Genomic DNA, 12,519 nt, shown 5'->3' on the forward strand with positions numbered 1-12,519 from the left:
CTTGAGGGAGGATTCACAGGTAGAGATATGTCATAGGCATACTACCATACATAGGCACCAAGAAAGGAAAATTACTGTAAATATTTAGCATGATTTTCCATTTTCAGGTACAAAGCATAGTGAAGCTATGTGCAAAAAAAAAGTTTTTTAAGTTGTGTATTTTGTAAATACAATTCAAACAAATCAAACTGCCAAATAAAAAAAGAAAAGACAAGAATAACGATAATATATTAGGCAAATACCTAGCTATGGAGAAAAGAGGGCTAAATTAGGTTTATATAATAGGGAAAAAAACGTTTTTTGGTGGTATGCTGAAGAAGTTTCAAATGTAGTTTTTTTTTTTTTGTGCTCAACTAACGGGTTGATTGAAAAAAAAAACTGACAGATCCCTGCATCAACACAAGCAATGTTGGTGCAGGGATTTCTCCTGCTGTTCTCTGTTTTCTGACAGGGAGGACTCCAGCAGCTGATCAAATGCTGGCTTTTTGACATGACTGTTTGCTGGTCATTAAACAGAGAGAGGTACTTACTGAAAATGTTTTCAATAAGTGTGTACCAGGCTTTACAGCTATGTCTGCATACGTTTATTTACAGTATGCAACTTTGCATAATCAAACTCCTATAACCTGTTATCTCCTACCTTTGGAGCTGCCATCACACACCCAGCTCATTGTGGATATAGCTTTGCTTAAATTCAACTTGTCTACAGTCTGCACTCTTAACTGCAGACCAATACTGAGAACAAGAAAGGCAAATACTAGTCAAGCCTGTCTGGTTCCATGTCTTCAGAGACAATTTTCTGCAAAAAGCCAGTACCTTTGTAAGCTTATTTAATCACTGTCCACCCCTTTATTACATCTGATTGTAGAGAACCAATTGTGCATATCAAGTTGCTTAGTGTTCATGGTTATGTTAAAAAGGAATAAAATATGGTTATCCTTTAAATGATTACAATACTCTAATAACATCTTGTCAGATACTATATGCTTGTATGAACATTTTGAAACCATGTGCCACAGGAAACCTCATCATATAACTATCTGTTTTGGTGACTGAAACAATAACTCTTGAGAACTTCTGTTATATATGAAAACAACACAAGAACTGATGCACGAAGGTGCTTCCTTTGAAAAATGTAATATAGCATCCTGGTCATTTCTAAATCTGTTCATTAGCAAAAGAAAAAGATGATATTCATTAATCTCAAGCATAAACCTGCTGAAAAATTGATCAAGCCTTTGCAACTACGGAAATGCCCTGAAGCTGCTATTGATCAGTAATGTGGTGAGCACTACAGATGGCAGAAGGATAGTGACGTGAGAAACAAAAGAAGCGTTATGCATGATAAGCTGAATGAAAAACCATGCCTCTTCAAGTGTGAAACCTATCCACATAAATTGAACGCTAAAGAGGTGCAGCCCCATTCTCCACTGAAGCTTTCAAACAATAGTTGACAGGATTGCTCATTAAGTTGGACATCTGTAAGAAAACATACCTTGCCAGATTGAAAGCATCATCGATCAGTCCTGCTCGATTACTGACAGAAATGACCTATGAGAAAAATGGAACCATTTAGGATGATAATGCCAGTAGGGAGTTTTAGATCAAAACAAATCCCTGCAAAACAAACTTAACGAGAACTTACAGTACCTCACAGTCCCTCATTAGCTGGTCGATCAGTAATCTCCAGTTCTTGACATCGTAGTTAACCCTAAAGTAGCCAATTTGATCAATGTTGCCCAGCACCCAGTTGTTTTCATCCAACGTGGCAATTCGGTGGTATTCTAAAGAAAAAGAAAGCTGCAAATTATTTAATGTACTTAAAACTGTGCTATTTTCTAAACAATTAGCAAAAACATGTTACATTAAAAACAAAAAAGGGATAATAAACTGTATTTTATGCTTATTAAGTTTACTAATTGTCTGAAGTAATTAGTTAGTCATTACAGATGAAATTTTCTCAGTCTAAATAACAGTGTTTTTGAAATTATTTACACAGCAGCTGTTCCCATGATCAGCACAAACTACAACTACAACACTATAGGGCAAAAAACCTAATTCTCAGCATATGCATGCCCTAACCTTTATCTAAAAAAATACTTTATGTCTTTGTTTATTAATAAAATTGTTTTTTAAACTATTCATACAAATATGTGTATAAATTCAATCAGTAATAATGTTATCCTATCAAACATGCATCTTTTATTTGAGTGGATGTTCGTTCACTAGATACACTCGACATGTTTGCATTCCTTCTTCATCCCCATTTTTTATTCTCTTATTTTCAGCCCAGTCCCCCTCCTTGTTGCCATTTTCTCCTAGGTGTCTCCCCCACTCTGAAAATATGCATATGACATATACCAGTATGGTTCAGGTTCTATACAGTGGCCAGAGGAGGGCAGACCCGGTGTATCATTATTAGGCAGCTGTCTGCCAGAACAGGAGGGAACAACTGGCTACCGATGATGTCAAAAATGAAGATGGCAGCCTGGGATCTGGTGTGTGGCAACAGCAAGGTAGATCATAACAGATCAATGCTGGATTCACTGGAAGGGTGAGTATGTGAATTTTTCATAACACCAGTGAATAGAATAAAAGGGGGAAAAACACATGGAGGTTAAAGTTCTTCTTTTACGTATGTAGATGGACATCAAACTAAGTAGTAAGGTAGTGTAGGGATCTACCGCCCTCTGTATTTGTAAATAGCTGTGCTGCTTATCACACAATTAATTATGTATAGCATTTCCTGTCTCTGGGTGGCTGTCTCCCCACTGGAAGGAAGTAGAGAGAGAGAGAGAGAGAGAGTGAGAGAGTCTAAGGCCAGATGTCCTGTTCATGGAAGAAATGCTGCTGAATCTAGACTAGAATCCAGGATTATTTAAGGATACGTTCAACATTTTAAACAAATGTATTTTATTAGTTGCCTATAAATCATTGCACCCATGATCAGCAGATTGAGGGTGCAATATTAGGCTCATCAGCCCCCTGGTAGCTCATTGAGAAGTACAAGGCATCAGCTGCAATGGATGAGAGTAGTTGTAGTTCTTTCATTCACAGCGCTCTGTGAATGAATGATGCAGAGCTCTGTGAACGAATGATGCAGCCGGGTGGGCGGAACCCCGCATGGCCACTTTTTTAAAATCATACCAGTGGGTGCAAGAGAAAATCCCCAGCTTACTAAAACAACAGGGACTCCGGATGGGGGAGGAAGGGAAGTGGGGGCTGCTCAGTTAGTAATATGTTGCATGTTACACCACCTTAAATATGGGCCTAACATGTTAATAAAGGTGAACTTCTCATTTAAGCAGGTGCTCTATGTTTAATAGTTTATTATTGTTGCCTATAGCTTTTAGGTATACATAATATCTAGTCATAATAGAACTATATCTGTCCCCTTGTTGTTATCGCATATGCACTTAATCAAGTCTGTGATGCAGTGTGCATGTGTAGCGGTCACCTTGTTCCATGTCAGAAGGTGAACCTGTCCATTGCAATACAGCTCCTGTTGTTTTCTGGTTTGGGATTCTATAGCTAGTTTTAGCTCAAGGCTCAATAACCAGCATAGACTAGAGCCAAGGTAAGCATTGTCCCAAAGGTAGTTAGATGTCCAGCTGAATGGTGAATTAGAAGATACTAGGGACCAAGATGCAAAGGCTGACTTTTGAGTTCCAGTGCCACACCACAGTTTCTGCTGGTGAGAAGCTGCAATCCAGGCAGGTTGTACAATGGTTCAGGGGGTCTCCCCATTGTCACTGACTTTGTCTTCAGGTCTCTGACACGAATCACAATCATCCTCAGAGACCCCTGCAAGTGAACTTTGCTGCAAAAGTCATCTGGAGGTATCTTTATTAATAACTAAATATACCTGGATATATGTGCACCATTCCACCAGGACTCTTGCTGGGCACTTAGCTGATAACACCTGTTTGTACATTGGATGTATGTACTATTATTAATCGCTATATACCTATGGCTAATGTTATATGCTGGCTGCAGTAGTTAATCTGAGTACTTTTCTGAGAAAGGCAATTCCCTCTGCTCATAGAGGCCCTTTCCTCGGTAGAGGCACTGCAAACTATATGATCAAATCCATGCTTCCACTTAGCCAAAGTCTTGGTTCTCTTATTTACCTACAGGTTAGTGCAATATCCTGTTTTTTAAGGGCCATTTGTCATAGCCTTCCAAAAAAGGGCTACACTAGTTATAAACAAGAATGACTATATATATTATCAGCAGCACGTATTGTTCTCCGCTATTACATTATGTAATGTTACATACCTTCCATGTGTAATTTTGATGCAACATCAAAAATAACATTTTGTTTTGGTGATCATTGTCACTGAAACATGGAATGAAGGAAATTCTTTTCAATGGAAACATCAACAAAAATCCTGAAAGAAGTTCTAACATCAGTTTACCAAAACAAATGTATGAGGTTTCACAATGTTTGCCCCTCGCAATAATTCAAACTGTGAGTAATACATTTTTGTAGCTACAGGAAGCTTATTTCCTTACCTAAGAGCATACTCCCATGCAAATTGGATAACCATCATGATAATAGATTTCGAATGAGCTATCAGACTTGTCTGAAAATAGTTTTGGCCTGAGCTTTGCTTGTTTGGGATTTTGTCTGAACACCAGATGTTTAGCCAGTACAGCCAGAGCCAAACTTCATATATAATGGCAGGTTTTTCCCCTACTCCTATATAAGACCCTGCTCCCGCTGTCAATTGTTATTATTATACAGGATTTTTATATCACCAATAGTTTGCACAGCACTTTATAAATCAGAGGAAGACAGTAGTTACAAAACAATTCAATGCAAGAGGAATCACAGGGCTCGTTAGAGCTTACAATATTAAATATTATATTAAGGAAGCAGTGTGCATGCTGGTACTTGCTGCATCCTTAGCAACCAGCTACATTACTGTCCTCAGTCATTTACTGGCTGGGAATCCCCCCATAATTCATACAAGGCCTTTCAGGTCTGGTATGAACTTTAAAAAGTACCCCCCAAAAAAAAATTATATACTAGACTCTCCAGGCCACATGCCCTTAACATGGGGGGGGGATAGTACACCATGTTGTTGAGAATAAAGGCCTCTACCCCCTCAACAATGGCCCAGTGTTTTTTGGAGTTAGTAGGAAGCTTATCAAAATTTGGAAGCCCCACTTAACAATATGGGGGCATCCAGATACAAACATTGGCCTGCCAATGTGAATGAGTAAGGTGTACATAGTACCCCTATTCATTCACAAAAAAGTAAACAGTAAAGAAAAACACACACAGTTTTGAAAAAATAAGTCCACCAATGTACATCCATCATCAATCATGTCATCCAGTAATGCAGATCCATATCATAAAAATTAATGCCCACCTAAAGCAAAACTCCACCAACACGTCTGATCCCAATAATGAATGACAGATGCGATGGATGACAGCTGATATAAACAAAGGGACAAGACCTACTGAGTGATGTCATTGACCAAATATGGACATAAACATATTTGGTCAATGATGTCATAGAGATTATTGCTAAATTCTCTTAAACATTTTAAATGGTAAAAGTGATCAAAGTAATAATGCAAATGATTTTTCATTTTATAGTATGCCGCTTGGACTAACAAGTAACTAATGTTACAGAAAGACCCATATACAATATTTCTAATCTAATGGAAGGAAAAAAAATCCTTAAAGCCTCACTCTCGGCTAAAACTACTTTTTTACCACTCCTCCCTCCCAACTACCTCTAATCCATCCTACTAAGCTTTTTCCTCCTCACCTTGTCAAGTCAGATATATTTAGCTAAGTACTCCCTCCAGGTCCCTTGCCGAAGCTGTTTTCTGGGTGTGGGGGACCATGAATCCAGCACTGCAACAGTGCACAGAGAATGGCAGTCCCCTTTACTCTCCTCTGCCAATGTTGGTTCTCTTGTCTCTATTGAGAGGACCCTGGTCGCTGGACATCCAAAAAGAAATGTCCATGACATGCAGGCAGTGACCTGAACACCCAAAGAAGGACCCAAGCAGGAAGTAAAGAGAAAAGGTGAGGTGAAGTACTGAGGCTGGCTTAACATAAGTGAAAAGGGACATTTAGAAAGGATTTTTTTGTATTCAGTATTCAGTTAAAAGGGGGCAGGAGGGAGAGGTGTATGGTGGTGACATTTATCCTGGAGAGAAGCTTTAAAGCCTAACTCTATAAAATGTCTTTGTTATGTTTGGTTTAATTGGTGAAGGGTATTTATTTCTGTTTGTGACCTCACTGGGGATCATTTTCCCACTTCCTTCCCCTGTGATGTCCTTTAAAGACCAAGGCAGGGTGGCACAGACCCAACTTTAATAAAATGTGGTTTTATCCTTCTATATTTCCTTGATGGAGAGATCTCCCATGACTTCCTGTCCTGACAGACAGCAATAGCAATCCCCCACAGGGGAACATTGGCAATAAAAACCTGACAGAGCAACTAACCCTTCCCTGCTGTATCCAAAACAATTTTAAAAAATCTACTAAAGTTGCACTCTTGTTTTAGACTAATAATGAACCACAATCAAAATCACAAGTATAGTTGGGGTCAGCGTTTTAATCTGCTTAGGTCTAATACAAATTTCAACTTAACCAATCCATGTATTATAATATAACATTGTTCAAATTTAATGAATACATTGAATCCTATGTGAGCCCATGAATTTAGTAGTTGCACATAGGTGACATCATGAGAATAATGTACTTGCTGGCAGGCAGATTAATGACTACAATCATTTCATGTTTTTACTAATATATTATATTGATTTGTTTAGTAGATGTGAGACTAATCTAAATTTACAACCTCAGGCAGCAAAATGTAATAGAACACAAAAGCAGAAAAAGGAAACTTAAAACAGTAGGTACACATAAATGCATAGGTATTTTTTATAATCCTAAAATTACACCTTTCATAGAGCATCTTTATTCCCAGTTAAAATGTTTATTTCTGCAATGCATCTTTTTAATATTATTATTTTTTTGCTTACTATTTGCTACATCTAGGGTAAAATACCTTGTGATTGTAGCACACAACACAGGAGAGCTGGATCACTGTTTAACACTGAGCACTGTATTTGGAATCTTCAACAGTCCAACAAGTTCTTTGAAGAGTACTCCAATCAACTGGTAAAGGATCATAAGAGCTGTTGACTGAAGCACTGTTCAGGGTGCACGTCTTAAGAACCTTCTCTACACTCTTTTTTTGTATTAAATTATTTTTATTGAAAAAGATTTTAATTTACACCTACATACAGTACATATATTCTGTACATACAAATAACATAACATAACATACATTGGTCTATTACTCTCTTACCCATATTTTTAAGCTAAACATAATATTCATCTATTTCTTTTTTCCACGTTTTAAAATTATTCTAACACTTTATTCACCACTCACTCTTTAGAGGTCAGTTCCATAGTACCCATCCACGGTCCCCATATTTGCTCAGATTTCTTAAGACATCTCCTTTTCATGTAGACAAGCTTTTCACTTCTTACAATACTTTTACCCATTCTATACTTGTAGGGTGCGATGCCAGCCATCTCTGTGCAATAAGCTTCTGAGCCTGAAATAAACACCTAAGCAATGCAATTTGTGTATTATTTGACAAGGTCCCCTCATCCATATAGCCTGATATACATAACGTAGGATCCAGTCCCAGGGACTTATAATTTATGCTATTAAGAATATCTAACCAATGCCTATTCAGTTTGGGGCACCTCCAGACCATATGGATGAGGCCACCAGTCAGATCTCCACATCCTGGGCATGCAGCATATGCAGTTATATGTAATAAAAATAAATGTGAAATCCTCTGTAAGGGGGACAATGGTACAGCTTCCAATAAATATACAGTATATTCCAATATATATTTCCACTCCTCTTCTGCAATACTGTCTATATCCTCCACCCATCAACTTCTACATGGAAGATCGACATTTCCCTCTAATGCAACAATACTGAATGTATCACAGCATAAATATCAGATATCATTCCCTTAGAAGATGATGTAAATATTATCTTACATAACAGTGGTATCCCACTCCACTCTAATATCTTTCCTTTAAACTGCTCCTTCAGAGCATACCTAACCTGCAGATATCTGAAGAAATATTGATGCTGGATAACAAACTCCTCTTTTAATTCTTGAAATAATTTCAATGAATCAGACATATACAACTGGGCCAGATGTACTATCCCAGTTTTCCCATTCCTTTATTCTTCCTATACTAAACAGCTCCTGCGGGTTTTTATTATCCCAAATTGGGGAGAATTCTATGAATCCCCAATACTTCATTAGTACCATAACTACCTCCCTCAATTTTACTAACAATGACAGCAGCATAGGACACTAAACAAAAGACTCCACCTCTAAAACATCTACCACTGTATTGTGCCCTTTGCAGGTCATCCCCATATCTCTACAAGCATCCTGCCTTTTGTTAATCCACTCTTCCTTAACTGCTGTAACTGTGAAGCCAAAAAATAACTCCAGGGGTGAAGCAAAGCTAATACCCCCATATCTTTTGGCAATTCTAACGTAAGCAAGCGTGTCCTCGACAGCCCCTTTTTCTAAATTAGTTTTCTAAAGATAGTATCCAATCTTTGAAACCATTATTTAGGAATCCATATCAGGGAGTTATGTAACACATACAAAAGTTGTGGTAACCAGATCTTAATTAGGTTGCAGCGTCCCGCCACAGATAATGGAAGTGTGCTCCACAACCCACTTTTTCTCTTAAAACTAACTATTAATGGGGCTAGATTATAAATAATATAGTGCTTAGGATCTCCTGTTATATATTCCCCTAGATACCTAATTTTATTAGTTATCTCCATCTGAGGAAGGCTGGCTGGTAAAGATTCCTCTAATGGATCCACAGGTGAAAATACTGATTTATCCCAATTAATGGTCAGGCCAGAGAAATGCCCGAAGTCACCAATTATACCCCTTACATTAATCAATGAGGACTGAGTGTCCCCCAGGAGCAAGAGATCATCACCCTCATATAAAGCTATTTTCTCCTCCCCAGATGTCCCCTTGAACCCTCCAACATTCGGCAATGATCTAATGGCTATTGCCAATGGTTCCATTGCTAGGGCGAAGAGGAGGGGCGACAAAGGGCACCCCTGCCTCGTCCCCAGAGCTAAGGGAAATGTCTTAGAACATTCATTATTAACTCGTACTTTCACTATAGGAACCTTTTAAAGCAACCTAGACCAATTAATGAAGGAGGAACCAAACTGAAAAGCCTCCAACACATGCCAAAGATAATATCACTTCAGCCTATCAAAAGCCTTGGCTGCGTGAAGAGCCAGTAGAGCTCTCGATCCCATCGGGATCTGTAAGGAAAACTCATCTTATATTCACAGTAATTGATCTATTAGGTATAAACCCAGACTGGTTCTGGTGTATAAGTACCTAAATGACCTTACTGAGCCAATTGGCTAAAACCCTCGCCAAAAGTTTCACATCTGTGTCCAACAGGGATATTGGCCTATATGAAGGTGGTGGTTTAAGCAGATTTTTTCATTCTTTTGGGCAAAACAATAATAGTAGCCTCCATCATAGACTTTGGTAGCAATACATCCCCATAATATTTATATAGTATATTTCTGCCGGCAGGCCATCTGGCCCTGGACATTTCTGATTTCTGATTCACTATTACCGCAGCCTGCTACTCTTCTAAAGTGATAAGAGCATCAAGCATCTCTCTGTTTTCCCTAGAAAGGCTTGGAATCCTCAAATCTTTAAAAAAATATCCAAAATCTCTCCTTCCAAATCTACACAGTGGGAACTATATAAGTTTTCATAACAGCTTATATTCTACCTGTTTATTCGATCAATCAAGAAGCGCACCATAAGCCATATCACCCACATATTGTCTTTCCGCCAATGTCACCTTTTCCATAAAAGATCATTCTCATTCTTTAGTGAGTCTCTTGAGCCCCGAAATTTGCATTAATACTTCACAAAGAAAGGCCTTGAGAGCATTCCACATTAAACCTGGGGTCACAAACCCCACAAACACCCTTAACATCAACACTAATTCTGGCTTCCCTATTAACTCAAACCAAAAGGGATTTTTTTTCCATTCTGCTGAAGGATGACTTCAACAGGATTAGGGGAGAGTGATCAGAAAGGCCTCTGGGCATGTAATTTGCAGTAGATATAAAACCCAGGGCATTATCAATTCCCAGGGCAATGTCAATCCCTGAGAGTGTAAAATGAGTACAGGAAAAGCAGAAATATTTAAAACTAGCTGGATTTCGCAACCTCCACACATCATATAATCCTGCTTGTTTAATAAGTTGAGCAAATATATTGTTAACACTACCATCTGCCGATACCCCGGGGCGGGAGCCTATCCATCTAGAGTATGCTGTATAAATGCAATGATACTGCATACTAAAAAGTGTACGCTTTAACTGATCAATAGTATCCTTGACCAGGTGTGTCTCCTATAAGCAAAGTACTGAAGCATTTTATGCTTTCGCTGCAGAAAAAAACTGACATTCTCTTTACAGGATCCCTCAACCCCTGGACATTCCAGGAGCATATAATTATGGTTTTACCTAACATAAATATTTTTATATTTCAATATATTTATTAAGGATTCTTAGAAACATTATACAGAAAGACAGGAAACGTAACCCACCAACATGACGAGTTGTAGAACATCAAGCAATGAAATTCAAGTACAATGTGTAACAACACAACAACAAAATCGACCAATAAAGCGTAATGAGGAATACACTGGTAGCACATGCAGAATTTGATCGATTATGAGCAAATTGTGCCATAAACAAAGTGGTACAAATAATATCATTAAAGTAGTAGACAAAAGTAGCGAGAACGAAAAATGAGGAAAGAACTGAAGAAGAAAAATAAAGAATAAAACCCTGCAAAGAAATAAGAGAGAGGGCCAGCCAAGAGTCAGTTAAATAGCAGAAATATACCGAATCCATGGATCCCAAGTGATCTCAAATTTAGAAGTATTGTTATTAAGTATATTAGTAAGTTTATCATTAATCATAATCTAATTAAGTTTCTGTTTGACTAAGTCCAGCGAGAGTGCTGACTGTTTCCAGTGTTTGGCTATCGTAATTTTCGCAGCCAACAGGATATAAAGAATCAATTTAACCAATTTCTTAGGAATATCAGTGGGCAATAAATGAAATAGAGCTATTTCAGGGGATCTATGAATATTAACCCCTGTTACAGAGTAAAGGAAATTAAATAAACCGATCCAAAACCTAGTCACCCCAGGGCATTTACACCATATCTGGAGCATAGTACCCTCCTGTCCACAATGTCGAAAACAGCTGGGTGACACAGAAGGGTACATTTTAGCAAGACGTGTAGGGACCAAATACCACTGAAGAAGCGTTTTGTAGTTAGATTCAATGATTGTAGTGTTAATCGAGATTTTAGATAAAGCATTAGCTGTATTCCGCCAAGTGTCCAACTCCAGAGAAATATTTAAATCCCTTTCCCAGTACACCATATAAGAGAGCTTAATGTTTGGATCAACAAGGGAAGCATATATATTAGATAGCTGACCTTTCACTGTCCCCATAGCCCCACAGGAGACCTCCAGAGGGGTTTGCGTACAGGGTTCTGTTAGTAATTTAAGCTTGCTAGTGATAAAAGACATGATTTGATGATAGCGAAACAGTTCGCTAGAAGGCAGGTGACACTTTGTCTGAAAATATTGGAAAGAATATGGACAAAGTCCTTCCAAACAAATCCCAGATACCTAACATACATACTTTAAAAAAATGCAGATATTTGATAATCTACACTTTAGGTACCTGGTCAAGAGAAAGAACATCTTAGAAAATTCCCTCCTTCCCAAATGCAGTCTTCCCATGGAAATCAAGTTACTAGGCAAGTCTGTTTCGGTAGAGAATATGGAAGAAAACACTTAATGGGGTATGCTGCATGGACTAAAAATGTGGAGGATGCATTTGGAAACTGTTGTGTGGACTGCTTAGTATAGCTAACAACGGTGGTTGTAGCTGATTTATATAAACATTGATTTTTGGCTCTGGAAACTTGCTGCTTTTTTATAATTTCTGCCATACCCTTCACAATAATTGCAACTACATAATTAACACAAGCAAAACTGATAATTACAATATATGTACTCTAAATTTCACTACTTATGTACTGTATGTAAAGAGTGCATGGAGTGCTATATAAAGTTTACATACTGTATGCTGCACATGCCTCAGTTGATTAAAGTTCTAAGCAATATAATACTGTTCAAAGAAATCAACAGAAAATAATGGATTTATATGCTCATTACTTTTATAATATATAGTTGCTGTCTTTGTCATACTCTGTGTGTTCCTGAGCATGACATAAACAGCCTCCCACATAATCTTGCTATGGAAACTATTTTCCATGTAAAGTAGCTGTCAATGAGAGAGAAACTCATCTAAAAATAAAAAAAATCAAGGTAAGCTAAAGTAAAGAAGTTTATAT

General features: G+C 37.9%; 1 protein-coding gene across 1 annotated transcript in view; it reads right to left on the reverse strand.

The window, feature by feature from the left end:
• TRHDE (thyrotropin releasing hormone degrading enzyme) overlaps positions 1–12,519 on the reverse strand; it is a 934,547-nt gene that overhangs the window by 157,346 nt on the left and 764,682 nt on the right. The window contains exons 11-12 of the mRNA XM_089674098.1: positions 1,651–1,784; positions 1,496–1,551 (exon numbers count right to left, since the gene is read on the reverse strand). Coding sequence (XP_089530224.1) covers positions 1,496–1,551; positions 1,651–1,784 — 190 coding nt within the window. The remainder of the gene's footprint in view (positions 1–1,495; positions 1,552–1,650; positions 1,785–12,519) is intronic.

This window comes from Staurois parvus, unplaced genomic scaffold (assembly GCF_062004578.1).
Source record: "Staurois parvus isolate SC_StPar_1 unplaced genomic scaffold, SC_StPar_1.0 ptg000147l, whole genome shotgun sequence".
NCBI classification, from domain to species: domain Eukaryota; kingdom Metazoa; phylum Chordata; class Amphibia; order Anura; family Ranidae; genus Staurois; species Staurois parvus.